This window comes from Lepidochelys kempii, chromosome 8 (assembly GCF_965140265.1).
Source record: "Lepidochelys kempii isolate rLepKem1 chromosome 8, rLepKem1.hap2, whole genome shotgun sequence".
NCBI classification, from domain to species: domain Eukaryota; kingdom Metazoa; phylum Chordata; order Testudines; family Cheloniidae; genus Lepidochelys; species Lepidochelys kempii.
The window spans coordinates 86,546,195-86,568,438 of record NC_133263.1 but is presented as its reverse complement, the minus strand read 5'-3'; the positions used below and the strand labels follow the sequence as shown (position 1 = coordinate 86,568,438).

Here is a 22,244-nt window from a genome sequence, read left to right as displayed (position 1 = left end):
CAGTGCTTCACCACCCTCCTACTGAAGAGGAGATCCCTTAGCCTACAGAAGATGGAACTTCCCATGAAATGTTTTGTGTGAAAGTCTTTTTATACTGGGATTTGCTCCTCACCTTGATCCAAACTAGCTTGAATTTGTTGACCTTCAGAGCATGAAGCATCTTTCTGAAAAGACGCGTATAAAGGGTGGATGGGTTGGGGTTTGAGAGGAACTTATTGATAGGGACTTATTGATAATTTGTTTTGCAACTTTTTAATTTTTCCCGACTAGTTGTTTTATGCAGCAGGGGTTTGTGACTGTTCCCCTCCGCCCTTATTTTATGGACTGTATTTTGAATGGATGCCAGGGTGCCTAGTGCCTTGAAAGGCAACTTTTTATTGTGTTTAGATCCAAGTAAATGAAACAGTTTGCAAATTTAGCAGCCAATTACTTCAGATACAGATATTCTTGGGTCTTTTTCAAACTCAGTCAACACTCAATTTTGTTTTTAAATTCACTCAGCACTAAATTTAGGGTCCAATCCAGTTCTGATCATAGGGAATGGAAGTGTTTCCATTGACTTCAGAAGGAAGTGAATTGGCCCCTAACATTTCCGGCAAGTGACTTCAGCCACGCCTATAAATAATCTGCTCACCGCTCTGCATAATCTTTTCCTGAACTGCCTTTGAAAATTGACATTTCTCAGTTGTCCGTTACGAGTAGAGAATTGGCTTTACCAGCATAGTACTGTATAGATTTTTCATCTTTCAAGATGACACTTGCAGGGGTATTATTGGGAAACACAGCAATATATGAGAAAAAAAAGTGACTTTCTTGAAAATGGGAAGGTTCTGCAATGTTCAGAAATACTAGAGTCTTTGCAAATGTTCAGTATCTTCAGGGTGTCTATAAACAACATTTTAACAAAAATACTATTTACCATTAGACTTAACATAAGCATGTACTAAAAATACTTAAGCAATAAGAGACAATAGAGTAGTGCATTTCTGGGTGATTAAAATAAGCCTTAGGTGATATAATAACTGAAGCAAGAGGCAGATGGCAATGACTTTATTGTCCTGAAATGCATTGCCTGTTGTGTCTTACTGCTCTCATGAAACTTGAGTTCATACATAAAAATAAGGGAATCAGTCAGATCCATGAATTTAATGGATATCACTGACATCAAATCAGGAGTCTCCAGTTCAGTCCAGACTCTATGAAGTATGCAAACAGTACTGCAACATTGCTTGTAAAAAAAACAAAATACCTTCTTGTACTTAACGGTAGTTTTTTGGTATAATAAACGGGGAGAGACAAAGTGTGGACCTTTGGGAGCAGGATTTATGGGGTTCCCTCAAAAGAAGATAATCTTCTGCTACTGTTAGTGCTAAGTCTCAGTTGCACCACATTGAAAAAACACTTTGCAACTCATCTGAATATAGTATTCATGACCATTCAGTGAAGTTGTGGAGCAAAGGGAGCAGGTAATACTCCTACAGGGGAACAAATCTAAAGAAGAGCAGCTGGCCAGTCAGAAATGTTCTGACTAATTGTTTTTGATGAAGAATGCCCATTAATATTCTGTGTTAAATCCTAGCATTAATGGAAAGCTAATGTTGAGAAAGCAAGCACTTAACAGTCCGGAAATTCCAAAAGCTAAGGTAAACATTCACTTTATCCCCTTGGGCATATGCCTTAAACAGACACTGACCACTTAAATTTGCCCCAATATTTAAATTTTGTAAAAATAAACTTTTATATAAACTTAAGAGCTGTAAAACAGTTTTCACATTAAAAATATCTCAATGAAAGCAGTTGTTTTTAAATAAATAAAGATGTCCTGGAGGAGAGGGATACTCAAACTAGGTAGCATTAAGAATCTAAAAATGAAACTGACTAAAAACAAATATGAAAAACACTTTGATTTTCAGCATGCAAGATGAGAGAAAGTAAACCCTGGACCAGATTCTCAGCTAGCATAGAGCATCCTAGCTCCACCGACTTCAGCGGAGTGATGGCAATTCACACAAGCTGAGGATCTGTTCCTCAGACCACAAATGGCAGAACTTGTTCCCCCCTGCCCAGTCTTTTGGTTGAACAGCCTTTTTTTCAAAACGGAAGTTGTCTGTAACTACTGTTATGATAGTAAAAATTTCCCATTTTTTGTGATTTTTTTTCTATCCATCTTAGGCACTTATATAGCCTCCATTACCATAGTATCTGACAATAGTGCATAATCTTTTCCTTCTCATTGCTGGATTGAATTTTGGGCTTTTTCTCATCTCATCCTAATGCTGGGAGAGGGCTCTTCCAATGTTTCACTTGGTTTCTGCGAGAGAGAGGAGGCTTTCATCCCTCATTCTCCAGAGAGGCTGTGATGATGTCTCGTCCCAGTAGTGCCTTCCTTCTCACCTTCTGAGTCGGGGGGAGGGATTCTCAGGGCTCCCATGCTGCTGGGATTGTTTCTTTCAGTCACTTTGATTTGTACACACAACTTGGCTCCTGCTCTATGTCTGATACCCAGGCATTGGGTTTAGTAGGGAGCACTCCAATGTTCAATGCAGTGTCATTAAGATATACCAGGTATTCCTCAGATGTGCTGAAACATCTGATCTGTTTGCATGTGAGTACAAGTACACTGGAAAACTGAAAAGACTTTGGAGACTGGATTGGGAATCAAATATTAGGCCCACAATCTAAAATCAGGCCCATGATAACCAAAGCTATCCACAAGATACACTGACTGCATCTTTTAAATGCTTCTTTACACATCAATGGACCCAATCTTAGAAGTTAAGCCCTGTCAGTATTCTGTTTCTTCATTATAATTTTTCTACTGTAAATCAACTGAACATTAGTACTACACCAAACTCCACTGATGCCTCTCTTTATAACACAAGGCTTATAATGTGCGGAACAGCATTAGACTGGTATCAGTGTATAACATATACAATAAATACATGCAGGCTACTTACTTTCTCTCTCCTTTGTACCACTCAAAGACTGGAGCAGGAACTCCTGCACTTTCACATCTTATCAGTCCATTACTTCCTAGCATCCCACCACTGGATTTAAGTTCCTGAATTGTGGGGGCGACTGGAAAAAAAATTTAAGCGCAAATTTTAAAAGAAAAATCACTAAATATTTTTTTTTCATTTCTTCTACAGGATGCTTGAAGTCACTTTCATGTCTGATGGATCAACACTTTCCTATTTGATTTTTGTGACAGGACTACTCACAGTTAACCACATTTCTCAAATTGGATATGAAAGAAGTTATCCCTGAAAGTAGAATATAATATACAGCTTTTATTTAGCTGTGTGTCTCAGGCAACAAACATATAATCCTGTGTTAGTAACAAACAAGTGCCCACTGCATGTTGCACTAGGAATTATTCAAAAATATTTCAATTTCTTACCAAAGATAGTATGTACCTATAAATATACCTAATCCTTAAGGGACTTCTACAAACCCCATCGAAAACTAGAAAGACTCTGGCAGGCCCTAAATGCATATGACGACACAATGCCCACAGACTCTGCTAAGATTTTCACCTGTCTAAGGAATTCAGTATTAAACCAAAAGAGTGTAAAATGTGGACTGTACATATTAAAGGTAGAACTCACTTTCACAACTATATAATAAGTCTGATTTTTCCCATAATTCACTATACACATAAATGTTGCATCCTAATCTAATCTAATCTAGATAAGTGATTGCCAATTTCTCAATTTTTCAGGAAAATCCAACCTTAAACACCACAAAATTGCACAGGAAATAGTTTAACAAAGGGAAAACATGAACAGATAAGCAATTGCCGCCTTCTTAGACTTTTTTTATATTTTCATAGCATTTTATGATGCATATAAATTATATTTAAAAACAGAAAAAAAACCCCATACAACTTATAAATAAAACTCCATTCATGTTTTTCAAGCAATTTTCCAGATGTTGCTTTAAACTAGTTATATATATAGGTGAAATGACTCCTCCCTCCATTCTTTTTCATAACAACACTCATCTTTAAGCTTGACATTTTAAGAGGCCATAATCTTTTATGAAAGCCGAGTATTGCAAAAAAAGGAACATCTATATTAAACAGAAGGTTCATGAGGAAGTTCTTTACATAGGCTGGTCAGTTTCATAATGCTATTTTATGTGCCAATAGGGACATGACTAAGTACAAACAAAAATATGTGAATCTCGTTAAAAGTACATGAAGTAGAATTATGATGTACCAAAATAAAATGTCTGGAAACAAGCATTCGTATGCAGTATCCACTTCTGTAGACCCTTAAAATAGCCTATACAGTGACTAATGCAGAAATTAGCCCTAAGTATATTCACAAATATTTAGAAGGACACTTTACCTGGCAAGAATTATTGCCAGTGAAGGGCATGATCCAGCTATTACTGAAGTCACTGGGAGTCTGTCTCTCCATTGACTTCAATGACAATTGGACTGAGTCCCTGTCACAGGGTTGGGGGGGGGGTGCAATCGAGACCTGCAAGGGGTTGTGTCACTGCCCTGTAACCCAATGCTTTGCGGCTGTAGCTTCCAGCCTGGGATGCTCCGAGCTAGTGTAGCATGCAGGTCACACCTTGAGTGTTTTTGTTCTAGACAGCTCTGATTCAGCAGCTCTGACCCCAGCAGCCTGTCTACAGCCCTACTCGGACTTCCACCAGCCTCGGTTACAACCAGCAAGGTGACTCCAACACACTCCCAGTCCTACATTTCTCCCAAACCATGTGCTCTGCAACGTTCAGCCCTCTCCTGGACAGGTCAGAGAAATAATATGGTTCATTGTGCCTTTAAAGAGACAAAAGCACAATACAGTGTATTAACTTAACTGAGGTAAATACACCCTTCCTTTGAAACAGAGCACTGAGTTGGTTTATAGTAAAAATAAAACAAATGTATTAAAAATAGCGCATAGCTTAAGTGATACCAAGTAAGAGGAGTAACATTAGAAAGGATTACAAGCAAACAAAAGTGAAAACATGCATCTAAAAGTCTAACATTAATCTAGCAAGGTACAGGCTTTGGTCAAGATCATTTCTCTCACCAGTCTATCTTCTTTCGAGCCATGGCTGACTTTCCCTCAGTCAGGAACTTCTATGGAAGTACAAGGTGCTGGCTTCCCTTGTCTTCCTAGGTGAAATATCTCTTCCTAAACAGGTTTCTCACCTATATAGAGATTTCAACTGCTGCCCCCCAGCCTTGGGTGAAGGACCCAGCTTTCTCAGCTTTCAAGAGCTCTGTTCCCTTGTGTCGCTCTAGTGATGGATGCTAAAACGGCTTTCTGGCTCTGCTTATATGTTCCAAAGTTCAGTGAGCTTATTTCAAGTGGCAGGGTGACCTCATGCTGGTTTTTCCCCTTCCTGGGGGCTTCTCATCCCTCTATATGTAAATGGAGATTCCATTGGTTTGATTTTACCAGGCTTAATTTACATAGGAGACAGGTAAACACCTGTGACGTTCCCTCCTCCCTGGGAAACACTTGTTTTCCCTCAGTTTGGACACAAACTGGAAAGCTTAATATCAGTGCAATCCATAATTCCTCATATAGTGTTAATACATACATTTTACAAAGATATTAATCACCAGTGTATCATAGGCTATCATACAACATCTCACTCGATAAAACTTCGATAATACAGTTATACGGTATATAATTGGTTGAGTCAATTGCATATCACTTGAGGTTCAGACCCCCTCCCCATAAAGTTTCTCTTTGCTGCTGGAAACAGTCTCCTCGGCCTCTTGTTAGCTTGATAGCTTTGTTTACCTAAAATGTAAATGGGCCTTCACTGTCTCTGCCTGAAGACCGGGCTAACCAGAGAAGCAAAAGCACATTCCTTTGTCTAGGGCAAACCAATTTACTCACTCCCTCGACATATCTGGTTTAAATATATTTACATATATCACATAAGAATATTAATGATCAGTGAGTTATTAGATTTCAAACCATATATTACATGTCACCTTTTATATAAATATCATGACACAGTGTGTGAAGTATAGTGAGCATGTCAGGCCTGAGAGGAGCTACTGACATAAAGCAGTGAACCAGAAATGAGCCTCTGTGTCACAACCCCATATATTGTCCCAGATCTTTGGACCTTAAAGGCAGTTAGACACTGTAGTTTGACAGCATGGTGTGTTTAAAGTACAGGACTGGGAAGACTGGGTTCTGTTAATGACTCTGTCACTGACTTCCTGTGTGACTTTGAACACAATCTCGCTGGGCTTCCATTTATTAAAATATTAACTATTAATTAGTATTCCAGAGATGTGAGAGAGCTCATCCAATTTTATATTAATTTGGAGTCTGGGAAGAGAAAACCTGGATGCTAGAAATATAAGGATGTAGCCCTGCGTCTAATAAAAACACACAGGAGAGTAAAATTTTAGATGGGATTGAACAGAATGTATGATTTTCCATACCAATACATAGCACACTGTGAACTGGCTTCAGAAGGCCACCAAAAGATCTTTTCTCTCCTTTAATTTCAGCAGCCATAACCACTCTCTCCAATTGTCTCTTCCCCGTGATAACAGAGCGTGAATGAATCAGTCCATTCTCTTTAATTGGTAGTGACAAGATTTTCAACTGTGCAATAAAAAGGCGTTCTCAATTTACATGCACTATTACCATGATTTAAAATCAGGACCACATTTTTACAGAAAAGCATACTAATATGTGTAGTGAAAACTAGTAACCCTCATGGGACTAGAATCTGTACTGTCTCTGCTGAGAGATGCAGCACAGAAGGTGCACTCTGAGACTGGGGGCAAATGCCACCTTTGTGCTGCCCCAATTCTGGGCTACCAGGGAAATTGAAATAGCTCCTGACATAAGTTAAAGCAGCTTTCAGGATGACTCTATTTTTTGGAAGCTGTATCTGGGTTTCTTGGGTTGTCCTGCAGCTTAGCATTGCCGTAGCATGAAACACTATGAGCATAACCTCTCCTATCTCTAATTCACCCACTCCCACCCCCACGCCAAGGCATGTAAGGTGAGGCAGCATAGTGCTTACATAAGCCTGAAACTGCTACTGTGCAGAGGGATTTCCCCTGGGCCTGTTGCATCCCCTGTAAGGACCATATATGCCATCACAGCAGTGTAAAAGGACTGGAGTTGGGGTCAGAATCCAGACCAAATTCCAGATTGATGACAATAAACAAACTCCCAACTTCTTTTCTGTTGTACTCAACCAAATGAAAACAGTTTAAATACGATATCTGTTTGTTACCCCTAGACCCCTTACCTAACTTCCCTCAGTTACACAAAAAGCAGACATCTACTTCCTCAGCTGAACACCACCAACTGCTTCTGCATATTTCTCCTTTTAAATCAGTTTGTATTTAAGTCAACTGTGTGCCTTTCTTATAATTCTGATTCTCTGAAGATACCACCTTACAGGATTCTCACACCTCTCAATGGCACATTCAGAGACCAACATTCATAAGTGGCCCGGGTGGCTTGTGATCGCAGGGGGTTTGGTCATACTCTATGCTGCTACCGCTTCGGTCAAGAGTAAATACAAAAAACCTTTAGCAACTGGGGTGTTCCACCAGGCTCATGCTGAGAAGTTAAAACCAGGAGTTAAAATCCTGCTAGTATTTTTAGAGAAATATTTCCTATTTTTTTCGTTTAACTCACTTTCCTTCTCAAGCACTTTTCCTGCTGCCTATTAACTTTTCTCAGAGATGATCCCTCTTTTTCTCTCTGTTAGGAAAGTCCAGCTGCCCTCAGTAACACTTTGCTGTGTTCCCTCCCTTACTAACTGCTGAAATTTTATATAGCCACAGGTTAGGAAACTGAAAATAAATAAATACATCCCAATGGTCACTCCCAAATGGCAGGTAACCTATTGCAATATGTGCAATTATTATAAATTGTGTTAAACATCTAGTTACAATTACCCTTTTTAGTGAAGACTGAAGCAAAATCATAGAATCATAGAATATCAGGGTTGGAAGGGACCTCAGGAGGTCATCTAGTCCAACCCCCTGCTCAAAGCAGGACCAATCCCCAGCTAAATCATCCCAGCCAGGACTTTGTCAAGCCTGACCTTAAAAACCTTAAAAAAAAAAAAAAAAAAGGAGATTCCACCACCTCCCTAGGTATAAGCATTATACATTTCAGCTTTCTTGATGTTGTCCATTAGCTCTCCTTCTTTGTTACCTCGAGGGCCTACACTTTCCTTTGTCTTTCTCTTTGTCTTTATAGAACCTCTTCTTATTGCCTTTTATGTTGCTTGCTAGGTGAAACTCAGTTTGTGCCTTAGCCTTTCTGATTTTGTCCTTACATGTCTGTACTATTCTTTTATACTCATCCGTAGCAATTTGTCCATGATTTTTTTTTTTTTTTTGATTTTCAGGTCATTAAAGAGTTCCTGATGCAGCCATATTGATCTCTTGCTATTCTTCCGATCTTTCGTTTGCATCAGGATAGTTTGCTGTTGTGCCTTTAATATTGCCTCTGAGAAACTGCCAGCTCTCCTGAACACATTTTCGCCTTAGATTGTCTTCCAATGGGACCTTAGCTATTAGTTCTCTGAGTTTATTAAAGTCTGAGCTTTTAGAAGTCGATAGTCCTAGACATTGCTCATTGTCCTGAAACATTCTGTTGCTCTGACTCCTTCTGTGACAAGAAAAAACACTAACTGAATAGCTAATACTTTCCTTACAGTAAATGAAAATAAAAATAATAGTGATATTCCACAAGAATTTTTAATCACTCATGTGTTATAATAATGAAATTAGTTTATTCCCTGCTAAAATATATATATTGTAAAAGAATATGATTAACATTTAGATGAAGTAACAATATGAAGAAAAAGGGGATTCTATATCACTGGTATATGCATCAGTTCTAGCATGTAGCTTTTGTGACTCAACTTACAGACGTACCCTCCCTCCCTTAGGTCATGATTCAGGTACATCCTTACTCAGCAAAGTATGTGAAAACATGTTCAGCTTTTACTCTGTACATAAGTGAATGGGATTTCAAAGAAACTTACATATATGATTAATTTCCAGCAAAAAAACAAACAAAAACCTAGGGCCTTATTGATGAACTTTTAAGTTTATCACTAAAGCAGAGTGGATAAGAGCAGTAAAACTGTTCAGCCCTGATTGACCCTTGAGAAATCCCAACACATAGCTGCCTGACTAGAAGGCGGTAGCTGGAGACAGTCAGAACTCGCTGGTACAACCAGCATCAAGCATTCAAATAGTAAAACAAAAAATATATCAATGACAGTTTTATAGGACTGGCCCCTCGGTAGGCTGAACTTAAGAAGTGAGTAAGTAAGGATGAGGGGTGCTGTAAAGTTTTTATTGCCATGAGTTTTACAATTGCATGATGAATTGTGCAGGTCTTGCTAAATAAGAGACAAAACTTTCCAGTAACCAACACCATCACATATTCTGGTGATGTCAGTTATTTTGAGGAGGGGTTCGAGGAATGTGTACTTTTTTAGGCTGCATTGGCTATTTCAATTATATTCTATAGGAATAATTATATTACTGGTAGAAATAGAGTTCAATAACTTCCACTAATTGAGAATGAAGTCAGTTTTAAAACTGCATATCATATTTTGGGAAAAATGCAATGATGTGCCCATTTTTATGATCACATGTAGTGAGGCCAAATTCCGTACTGACCCCTGCTGTGTAATCGTCTTGAAAATTAATCACTGACAGTGGTAGTGCATGGGGTTGAAGGCAGGCAGAATTCGACTATGTGCCTCTCTTATCCTGTACTGCACAAGACAGATGTGGTATTGCACAAATAAGCATAACAGTGACAAACAGGACAGGACCCTGATCCTGTATCAATGACAGTGCTGATGTATGGCTTTGACATTATTGCCTAGTTGCCAAATTAAGGCTTGCGATGAGAATTAGTCGTTTAGTGCTTGCATAAACCCCTATGGTCTCCCATTCACCACTCACTTCCTACCCATTTATTGCCATGCACTCTTGCAAGGAAGGGGGCAGGCATGCAGAGGACGTGAGATTTACTAGTAGTCAGTGTGGAGAACTACACTTAGCACTAAACCTTACTTTGGATGACGTGTGAACCTGGGCTGGGGCACAATCAGATTGCACATTGTGCTACACAAAGGGTCCCAACATCACAATCACAATTGAGCATGAACATCACATGTGCTTAGTAGTAGAGGCTCATGCATCTATTGTCTCCTTAGTGTGTATGTATAACTCCCACAACACTTAAAGTTAGATATGTGCAGCACGGACAGAGTGTATCCCTTAATGAACAGTAAAGTAGAAAAAATCCTTTTTGAAAAGCATTTGTCACAGACCTGTTTGGTTTCATTTTAGTAAAATGATTGGATGGATCATAATTCACTTGGTTAGGAAAGTCTCTTCTTACAGTAATGCTGCCTGTTCATTGCACATTGCGGTCTTCTCTTGTGCTTAAACAACAAATAAATGAAATTTTTGCTATTTATGTTGATATTTCTTTGTTCCATAATTTGCTCCTGCTCAGATTACATGCATCTGAAGTACACTATCCCATTTTTGATAAATCAGGCCTTTATGCTGGTGGGATATCATTAGAAATGAGATTCTGCATCTCATGTTCCAACTGGAAACCGGATAAGGTAATACTGAATCTGCCCTACCAAAGATTTTCAGTATGTTTTTTAATGCATAATTTATAAAAGAACAGGAAGAACAATGCACAAGGTACACAGGCATTCAGACAGCTACAGAAAATATGCAAAAATTCTAACTAGAACAGGTTTTGTCTTTTAACATTTTAATGAGCTCTGGGACTTTTATGCATATTAGTTATGTTGCCCTAATTACTCATTATAATTCTAATGTGCATTTTATATTTAATTACAATGCTTATAAAGATTTGGTATGGACAGTAAATTATTATAACTACCATGAGCATAATGATTATGAGCTGAATTTATTAACTTTTACACTATCATTCAGTGGTAGTAACTTTCAATTTCACCTGTGTGATTAACCACACTGTCTGATTAAATAAACATTTCTGTGAAATTAATTGTAAATATCAAAAAAGTATCTTTTACTTTGCCAGATTTCATTAAAATTTAAGTTTTGGTTTCTTTCACTTTTTCTTTTGGTAAGTAAATTGCTCTCCAATGTTTCAAAATAAACCTATTTTTCTCACAAGGGACCAGGTTTTTTTTATAGTTCATTGAAACAGGAAGTCAAACATTAGCAGTTTTCAAGTCTTTGGGATGTCTTAATATGAAAATCACCAAGGTCTTTACAGCAGTAAGAAATGTCATTTATACCCTATACTCAGCCAGACACAGTAAAAATTGGTCTCTTTATGGAGATTTATAAATCTGTACAAAATATTTCAATTTGTTTAGGGAAAAATGCATGCTTTTTCATCAGTTGTAAAATGTCGTGTTTTCCAAAATATAATACATTCATCTTAATCTATATTATTAATATTGGAGAAAAAATTAATTCATGTTACCACAGCATATTTGCAATTCATAAATGTATTCTTGTAAAGATTTACTAAGTCTTAAAAGGGTCCAATTCCTTGATTTCTTGCATTGGGCCAGAAACAGCAACCCTAATTCATACTGAGTAGCACTTACATAGTCTTGTTTAATTTCCATATCAGCATGAGAAACTGTCCTTTAATCATTAAACAGACAAACTCTCTGCAAAATCAAAAGCAGTTTGCCTGAGTAAAGAAAGAAGGAAGGATATAAAACTGAAGACCAGAGAATTTCCAAGAAATCCTTTCTTTTGTTCCAAGAAAAATAAGTTTTATCTTCCGTGTGTGAATATTTGAGAGAGTCAAATACCACAGAAGTCAGAAAGCTAAACAGCTACAAATACTTATTAGGTAGATTATCAGGAAGAAATTAAACAGCTTAAAATGGAATTAAATACAATGGAGGTGTGTGTGTCTCAGGTCAGAATTTGCTTTCTAACCACTGCATTTTAGATATGTTTTCTGAATGTGTGTGATATAAACCTTTCATAATGATGGCACAAGACCTCTTCTGTCATAAATATGAAGAGAAGGGTAACCACCTTTCTGTATACAGAACTATAAAATCCCTCCTGACCAGAGGCAAAACCCTTTCACCTATAAAGGGTTAAGAAGCTAAGATAACGACGCTGGCACCTTACCAAAATGACCAATGAGGAGACAAGATACTTTCAAAGCTGGAAGGGGGGCGGGAACAAAGGTTCTGTCTGTCTGTGTGATGCTTGTGCTGGGAACAGATCAGGAATGCTCTTCAGAACTCCTGTAAAAAGTTAGTAAGCAATATAGCTAGAAATCTGTTTGTTTAATGGCTGGTAAAAATAGCTGTGCTGAATGGAATGTATATTCTTGTGTTTGTGTCTTTTTGTAATTTAAGTGTAAGCAGTGTCAGGATGAGCTCCACCCTGACATCTGGTGGTGAGGTGTGGCAAGTCGTGGAAAAGAACTTCAGGGGTCGATCTCATTTGCATAGGCACACCCACTCCACCTAGAATGAGGCCATAGCTGCCCAAATGGTCACTTTGGCTGCTGTGGGATCCCCAGTGTCTCTGTTATTGGGGCAGGAAGAATAAATTGTTATTACCCTGATTATGGGAACTGTTCTTGGAACTGTACTTGGCCTTTTGTTATGATGGAGGGACTCACCATCATCAAGTAGCACTCGCTAGGCAAGGGTCATGGGTTCCAAAACTGTGTGAATTGAGAGAGGCTGGGGACAAGTATTAATACTTGGTGGCATGGGCCCCTGGGTGAGGGCCTTACATGCTAATTGCACTTCCTCCTCTCTCCACTGTGGAATATCAGAGCTAATCTTGATTTCATTAGAAGTCTAGTTACAGGCTGCTGAGCTCACTTTGGGCTAATAGTGCACCAGCATTGAGGCTCCCCTACTACAAGCTGAATTCACCAAGGAGCTGAACTGACTAAGAGCTGAAGTCACTGAGCGTTGTGTTAAGTAGTGGGGGAGCCTGAAGATATATTGTGGAGCAGTTCATAGGACAGCAGGAGCTGCTGGTGGGACGCGGAGCAGTTTGTGGACCGGTTGGTGGAGCAGTTCGTGGGACAGCGGGAGCTGCTTGTGGGCTGCAGAGCGGAGCTGAGCGAAGAAGTTTGTGGGGCGGCTGGCGGGGCGGAGTGGAGCGGAGCCCTATGGAGCTGTGGGGGGGTCAGCTTCAGATCATGTAAGGTGCCTCTTACCCCCACCCCCATCTCCACCCAGGTTGGGAGGTAAAGCTCTGCAGATAAACTTTCGAACTCTGGGGCTGCCCTACCAGGGACAGAGACTTTTGCGTCATTGGACTTTTGGGACTTTGAGTGATTTGGGGTTGTTGGACTCAAGAACCAAAGGGAAAGGGCATGCCCCAATTTGCTTGAGGTGGGTTTTTTTGCTCATGGGTTATGTTATGAATCCTGTTTCCCCAACATAATGGTGGTGTTTCCCCAACATAATGCCACATTGTTTCTCTCTGTTATTAAAAGGCTTTTTGCTACACTCAGACTCTGTGCTTGCGAGAGGGGAAGTGTTGCCTCTTGGAGGCGCCCAGCAAGAGTGGTATATATTTGTCCCAGGTCACTGGGTGGAGGCTCAAGCCGGTTTGCATTGTGTTATTGGAATGGATCCCCTAGATACTGAACCCGGCCCTTGTTGCTGCCAACTCTGATGGGCAGAAGGGTTACATAAGGTTTTGCCGAGAGGGATTCTCTGTTTTGAATCTGATTACCTTGTGAGGTATTTACCAACCTGATTTTACAGAGGTGATTCTTTTACTTTTTCTTTAATTAAAATTCTTCTTTTAAGAACCAGATTGCTTTTTCATGTACACTTTGGGACAGGGACTACGTGCTATTCTGTGTTTGTACTGGTCCTAGCTCAATAGGCCCTCATTCTTGGTTGGCCCCTAGGCATTACTGTAATAAACATGATTAGTAATAATAATGAGGTGGATGCAGCCAGGTGCTCTGCAAATTTCCTTAAACAACTTGGACAATGTACAAAACATTATGATTTGGAACATGGCCACTACTACAGTCTGGAGTCTCTTCGAACACATGATTAGCAAAAATGTGGGGATACATTTAGGACTTTCACTACCTGAATTGTGATAATGGTGCCATTTAACTGAAACATACAGAGCGCAACAGTCTTTTTTGGCTCTTGTTTACAAGATTTTCTGGATAAACAGTTTCTATTTTCTCTCAGTGCTGCAGAACTTAACTGATAAAAAACCAATTGTTTGGATGCTAGGAAGCAGAGTGGGTTAAATGTATTGTCTTACATCTTTATAGGCCAATGTTCAAAACAAGGATTAGATCACAACTTATTTTCTGAATTTTTTTTTTTAATTCCTTATGAAAAGGATACAGCTGTGACTTTCTAGTTTGACATTTGGTATGAATATTTTGCACACCGTTAGTCAGAAACACTGAGCAATATTATTACGAGGTATTCATTAGCAAGGGAATGTTCAGAGGTGGTGATCACAGCAATAATCAGGATGTTGCACATCAGGACAGGTGAATTGGCAGAACTACTTGGGAAAGCTGGAATACCTGCCATTATTTTCCGTCATTTAAGCCAATTTTACATCTAAATCCAGCAGTTTTTAGTTTAGGTGTTAATACAATATCAAGCTAAACTAGATAGTGAAACTATGCTACTTAGGGCTTGTCTACACAGGGAGTTAGTGTGGTGTAAATCAACAGCGTGCACTAACTTGCCATGTAGACAAGCCCTTAGACATTAGCAATATTGTCAAATATAACACTCAGAAAGTTAGTGAGCAGATAAGTGTTTCAAGTCAACTATGTACAGTGCATTGTGAACTGACATATGTGCCATGCAGCATGTGGTGAATTACATTTTAATAATAATTTACAATCCAGAAATGGATGTTATCTTCTTACTCACACAGATACAGTAAGTGTTTAACATAAGCTAAAGTAGCATGGGCCAAAATGGTGTTTGTAGACTCACAGACTTAAAGACCTGAAGGGATCATTATGATCATCTAGTTTAACCTCCTGGATACTGCAGGCTAAAGAGCTTCACCCACCCACTCCTGTAGTACACCCATAACATCTGTCTGAAGTCCTCAAATCATGGTTTAAAGACTTCTTGCTCTCATCGTAAAGAAGTATCATTGTTCTGCTTTCTTATGAAGTAGTGTTAGTTGCTCCAGAGTAAGGTTACAACTGAGTTTCTATTATAAGCCTAATTTTTGCTCCACACTATCAAAAAAAAAAAAGAAAGAAAAGAAAAAAAACCCACACTGGCCTCAAAATTAGCAGGTTAGATTTGAGGCAGAAAATATGTAGAGAATCCGTTAAGTGATTCATGAGCAAAATCATTAATATTGATTTTCAAGAAGTCTTGGAACACTGATGAAGTTCCAGAAGACTGGAAGAAAGCTAGTGTTGTGCCAATACACAGAAAGGTTAAACAGGACAACCAGAGTAATTATAGGCCTGTCAGCTGACACTGATCTCTGGAAAAATAATGGAACTGCTGATACAGGACTTGATTAATAAATAATTAAAGGAGAATAATATAACTAATGCCAATGGTTTATGAAAAATAGATCCCATCAAACTATCTCAATATTTTTTGAGATTACAAATTTACTGGATAAAGATAATAGTGGTGATATAAAATACTTAGACTTCTGCAATGCATTTGAAATGGTACCACACAACATTTTGAATAAAAACCTAGAACAATATAAAATTAACACAGCACATGTTAAGTGGATTGAAAACTGGCTAATTGTAAATAGGGACACACCATTGAGCAGGTGTATTTCTAGTGGGGTTCTGCAGGGATCAGTTTTCTGATGCTATTAAACATTTTATGTTTTCTTCAGTTCATTTATAAGAATCACCGCTGATAAAGTTCGCAGAAGACACAAAGATTGGGAGCGTTGAAAAAGAATGAAGAGGACAGGTCACTGACACAGCATAATCTGGATCGATTGGAAAAGTGAGCACAAGCAAAAAATATGATTTTTAATACAGCCAAATATAAAGTTATGCATCTAAAAATAAAGAATGTAGGACATACTTAGAGGGTGAGGAACTCTATCCTTGGAAGTGATGACTCTAAAAAAGACTTGTTGGGTCACGGTGGATAATCAGTTGAACATGAGCTCCCAGTATGTTATTATAGCCAAAGAACGAAGGCAATCCGTATATGTATAAACAGGGGAATCTTGAGAGGGAGTAAGGAGGTTATAGGTCCTCTGTATTTGGTACTGGTACAATTGCTGCTGGAATACTGGTTCCCGTTCTGGTCCATAATTCAAGAAGGATTTAATAACTTGGAGATAGTTCAGAGAAGAGCCATGAAAATGATTCAAAGAATGGAAAACATGCCTTAAATGATAGACTCAAGAAGCGCAATCTATTTAGCTAAACAATGAGAAGGTAAGGAGTGACTTGATCACAGTCTATAAGAACCTAACATGGGGAACAAAAATTTGATAACAGGCTTTTCAGTCTAGCAAACAGGAGCCAATGGCTGGAAGTTGAAGCTAGACATACTCAGACTGGAAAAAAGGTGCACATTTTTCAGTAAGGGTAATTAACCATTGTAACAACTTACTAAAGTTTGTGTGGATTTTCCATCACTGGCAATTTTAAAATTCCAATTGTATGTTTTTCTAAAAGATATGTTCTAGTTCAAAAAGGAAGCAATTCAGCTAGGTCCTATGGCCTATGTTATACAGGAAGTTAGACTATGATCATAGTGTGGTCCTTTCTGGCTTTATAATCTATGAACACTAAAACAGAGAATTCACCTATGTTCCAAAACCATTTTGTTGTTGTTGGCACTTTGCTCCACACTATCCAAAAAAAAAAAAAAAAAAGCAGGAAAGAAATAATACATAGTTTATAATGCTCTCCGAAATCAAATCTAGGACCAAACATTTGGGTTATTCCAGTCCAATTATAGAAGTTATTAAAAATCTGATTTAATAACTTCACCAGGGAACCAGTACTGTAATCAGCAAGCTTTAACAATATAATTGAAATCTACACCTACAATCAGAGATTGGGTGGAGTTCAAATGATTAACAGAGTCATGGGGACAAGAGTACGGGATCTGTGAATACATGCCACACAGGAGCATAGCTTTGCAGATAAAAGGTGCACAACACAGACTGCCATCACAAAACTAACTTGGACATTAAGGGTGAAATCCTGTCTCCACTGAAATCAATGTCAAAACTCCCACTGACTTCAATGGGGCCAAGATTCCATCTACCCTAGGAAGTTGATAGGCAGGCACCACATTCCTGTGTATCTCCCAGGGTCTTGCAAGAGTAAAATCTTTACCCTGAGAACCTACAGAGAGTCAACGAAGACACACAGTCACACTGTATATGGGCCTGGACTCTTATTTTTACCTTCACAATTGTGTGTGTGTGTATGTGCGTGTAATACTAGCATGAACTGAAAAGAGTGGGACGTTTATCTGAACCATGCCTGTCCATGCCAACAGAGTAGAAAAATCTCTTCATTACTGTAGAAACCCCCCCTAAACCCCCTAAAAAATTCTTGCACCCTCAAAATCCAGCATAGCAGTTGAACAGACTGCAGTGTATTCTATATTTATGCATTAGGATTCAATTTTATGATCATTATATATACACAAGGCATTAAGTATATTTTTCTATTAATTGTGAAAAAGTGAATGTTAGTATGATATTCTCCTAATCCTCTAAAAAAGGAAAAGATTGTTGGTGACACAAAACATTGCTTGCAAAAAATATAGTTCCATAGTGTCTTTCACTTTTTCCAAACTGTTAGTGATTTATTAGAGCCAGGTTTAGAACAGAGCTGAATTGATTTGGGAAAGTGTGTGCACTTGTATTTAAAACCCTGCAGGTGGATCTACTGTTTTGGTGCCTGCAATTGATGAATCATAGATAATAGGCAACGAAGCTCCAGGAAGGTAGTCAATGCCTTTGCAATGAGTGTCAGCATATTGTTTTTCATCATTATCAGAAGGGCTGCCTTGTGTGTTAAGATTATTCATTGTGGTCTGAATTCCTAAAATAAGATAAATTTAATCTCTAAGTGATGTGCATTTCCTGGTTAGATATATTAATTTTCTGACATTCATATAATTTTTATTTTATTTGAAGTGTTTCCTTTTTGGGGGAGCCGATTTTCTTGTTCAAAGAAAATTTTCAGAGTAACAGCCGTGTTAGTCTGTATTTGCAAAAAGAAAAGGAGTACTTGTGGCACCTTAGAGACTAACCAATTTATTTGAGCATGAGCTTTCGTGAGCTACAGCTCACTTCATCGGATGCATACCGTGGAAACTGCAGCAGACTTTATATACACACAGAGAATATGAAACAATACCTCCTCCCATCCCACTGTCCTGCTGGTAATAGCTTACAGTGGGGTGGGAGGAGGTATTGTTTCATATTCTCTGTGTGTATATAAAGTCTGCTGCAGTTTCCACGGTATGCATCCGATGAAGTGAGCTGTAGCTCACGAAAGCTCATGCTCAAATAAATTGGTTAGTCTCTAAGGTGCCACAAGTACTCCTTTTCTTTTAAAGAAAATTTTACATCACGTCAAGATTTTCTGGTTTAAAATTTTTATGGTATTGAATGCTCTGGAAGGACACAACCAACTGCATAGGCCTTTGGACATTTCAAATGACTGCCAAATCCTACTAGCAAAAGTTTACTTGGCTCTACCACCACCTGCAGTTCTTTCACAAATTATCTGGAGAAGAAAAAGGAAACCCACAGCAATCTCCAGAGTTAGCCATCGAGGAAATGACCCAGAGTGAAGAAGCCCAGAGATACTTAATACTCAACTCTCTCTTTTATTTGAGGAAGTCTTTTATTGCCTGTATCAAGATCACATTGATGTTTTCTGTCTGAAGCATAATTTTGGGGAAGGCAATGACACACATTTATTTAAAAATATTTTAAATCCCTATTATTACTCATCTTACTGCTGGTATTGAAAACAGTCTTGTCTTCACCTGGAGGGGACAAAGCACAGTGTGTATTGTTGACATCCTGATCAACTTGTGCTGCTTGACACCTGAACTGAAAACTATCCTGTCTCGATGACAATGCTAGTGTTATGACAAGCAGCTTCTCATCTTCCAGTGAAGGAGCAAAACTGCATCCTTGTCCTACTTGCTTTATGCAACTAATCAAGATCTCTGAGGAGCGTGACAAAGTTCTTCCTCTGCCTTGGTGGGTCCTGCGCTTTTTGGCGGATTTGCTCACCTCAGAGTGCAGCTCTCAGTTTGGCCGCTTCTGCTAGAGGCTCAAACCTGCCATTCACTCAGCTAACCTCATCACTGGCCAGCATGGGGGAAATGGAGAACAATCCCTGCAGTCTCTATTGTCCCACCTAGTGGGTTGGGGACAGGCCAGATACCTTTCCAAATTAGACCTTCCCTTCTGGTGTTGCTCACAGACCAGGTCAACTCCTCCTGTGTCCGATCAGGAGTTGTGGGGATGGGAGGTACCTGGGCCGGCCCCCGACACCGGGTTCTAGCCGAGGGCCCTGTGGATAGCAGCTTTCTACATCTCCTGTATCAGCTGCATGACAGCTACAACTCCCTGGGCTACTTCCCCATGGCCTCCCCCCAGCACCTTCTTTATCCTCACCACAGGATCTTCCTCCTGAAGCCTGATCACGCCTGTACTTCTCAGTCCTCTTACAGCATGCCTTCTCACTCCTTGCATACCCTCTATTAACTGATGGGAGGTCCTTTTTAAACCAGGTGTCCTGATTAGGCTGTCTGCCATAATTGATTCTAGTATGTTCTTAATTGGCTGCAGGTGTCTTAATTGGTTCTACCAGGTTCCTGATTGCTCTAGTGCACCCCTGCTCTGGTCTCTCAGGGAACAGAAAACTATCCATCCAGTGGCCACTATATTTGCCTTCTACCAGAGTCCTGTATCCACCGACTCCCTTGACGCCTTTGAGGAGCAGTGGGCGCTGTCCGGGGTTTCTCTGCTCGGTGTCCCCGTCTGGTTCCCTTCGTTTGACCCTTTGACTGCACTCCTGTCCCTGTTTTTCATTAGTTGTCCCCCGTAATTAGTTGGTTCTCCAGGCCCTGTGGATCTCCCCCTTAGGCTGTGGGGGGATCCTTTTGTAGTGGACGAGCTCTGCCCGCCCACGTCCTGGATCCCCAATAGGACCAGAGTCCTGTATCCACCGACTCCCTTGACGCCTTTGAGGAGCGGTGGGCGCTGTCCGGGGTTTCTCTGCTCGGTGTCCCCGTCTGGTTCCCTTCGTTTGACCCTTTGACCGCACTCCTGTCCCTGTTTTTCATTAGTTGTCCCCCGTAATTAGTTGGTTCTCCAGGCCCTGTGGATCTCCCGCTTAGGCTGTGGGGGGATCCTTTTGTAGTGGACGAGCTCTGCCCGCCCACGTCCTGGATTCCCAATAGGACCAGAGTCCTGTATCCACCGACTCCCTTGACGCCTTTGAGGAGCGGTGGGCGCTGTCCGGGGTTTCTCTGCTCGGTGTCCCCGTCTGGTTCCCTTCGTTTGACCCTTTGACTGCACTCCTGTCCCTGTTTTTCATTAGTTGTCCCCCGTAATTAGTTGGTTCTCCAGGCCCTGTGGATCTCCCCCTTAGGCTGTGGGGGGATCCTTTTGTAGTGGACGAGCTCTGCCCGCCCACGTCCTGGATCCCCAATAGGACCAGAGTCCTGTATCCACCGACTCCCTTGACGCCTTTGAGGAGCGGTGGGCGCTGTCCGGGGTTTCTCTGCTCGGTGTCCCCGTCTGGTTCCCTTCGTTTGACCCTTTGACTGCACTCCTGTCCCTGTTTTTCATTAGTTGTCCCCCGTAATTAGTTGGTTCTCCAGGCCCTGTGGATCTCCCCCTTAGGCTGTGGGGGGATCCTTTTGTAGTGGACGAGCTCTGCCCGCCCACGTCCTGGATTCCCAATAGGACCAGAGTCCTGTATCCACCGACTCCCTTGACGCCTTTGAGGAGCGGTGGGCGCTGTCCGGGGTTTCTCTGCTCGGTGTCCCCGTCTGGTTCCCTTCGTTTGACCCTTTGACCGCACTCCTGTCCCTGTTTTTCATTAGTTGTCCCCCGTAATTAGTTGGTTCTCCAGGCCCTGTGGATCTCCCCCTTAGGCTGTGGGGGGATCCTTTTGTAGTGGACGAGCTCTGCCCGCCCACGTCCTGGATTCCCAATAGGACCAGAGTCCTGTATCCACCGACTCCCTTGACGCCTTTGAGGAGCGGTGGGCGCTGTCCGGGGTTTCTCTGCTCGGTGTCCCCATCTGGTTCCCTTCGTTTGACCCTTTGACCGCACTCCTGTCCCTGTTTTTCATTAGTTGTCCCCCGTAATTAGTTGGTTCTCCAGGCCCTGTGGATCTCCCCCTTAGGCTGTGGGGGGATCCTTTTGTAGTGGACGAGCTCTGCCCGCCCACGTCCTGGATTTCCCAATAGGACCAGAGTCCTGTATCCACCGACTCCCTTGACGCCTTTGAGGAGCGGTGGGCGCTGTCCGGGGTTTCTCTGCTCGGTGTCCCTGTCTGGTTCCCTTCGTTTGACCCTTTGACCGCACTCCCATCCCTGTTTTTCATTAGTTGTCCCCCGTAATTAGTTGGTTCTCCAGGCCCTGTGGATCTCCCCCTTAGGCTGGGGGGGGATCCTTTTGTAGTGGACGAGCTCTGCCCGCCCACGTCCTGGATTCCCAATAGGACCAGAGTCCTGTACCCCACTGGTCTTGGTCTGGCACAGGAGGCAGAAGATGGCTCATTTCATGGGCTGATGTCATAGAAGTTTAGTTACACTGTACCACTGGCATAGAACTCAGTAGGTGTAAACAAGGTAGAGATTTTAAAAGAGATAGCCTTTATCATTTTTTCCCTGTTCATGGATTATCTTGAATACTAATATGCTGTAACATCTTTAGATATAGCACCCTGCTCTATGCGGCCAGCGTAAACTGATGTTGTGCTATGGGAGCTGAATACTATCTACATAAAGAAAACAATTTCTAATTGACTTTGTTGTGCCTTAACATGAGCAACATCCTTTAAAAAGAAGCTGCAAATATCCAGGAGTTTGCAGAATTCAGGGCAACAGAAAATCAATGTACATTTAGGACCAGGACTGATCTTCAATCAGAGCCTTGTGCCACATTGTTTCTGTCTGTCTTCTCAAATTTTAAACACATATCTGAAGGACATAATTTATGAGCACTGTACTTGCAAACAAAACATCTC

The 22,244-nt window shown here is 40.6% G+C and overlaps 1 protein-coding gene across 4 annotated transcripts in view; it reads right to left on the bottom strand.

Annotated features, from left to right (window-relative positions):
- The window catches only part of NEGR1 (neuronal growth regulator 1), a 605,115-nt gene that overhangs the window by 126,735 nt on the left and 456,136 nt on the right, over positions 1–22,244 (bottom strand). For all 4 annotated transcript variants that reach the window (XM_073357346.1, XM_073357343.1, XM_073357344.1 and 1 more), the window contains exon 5: positions 2,958–3,078. In XM_073357346.1, the coding sequence (XP_073213447.1) occupies positions 2,958–3,078 (121 nt within the window). The remainder of the gene's footprint in view (positions 1–2,957; positions 3,079–22,244) is intronic.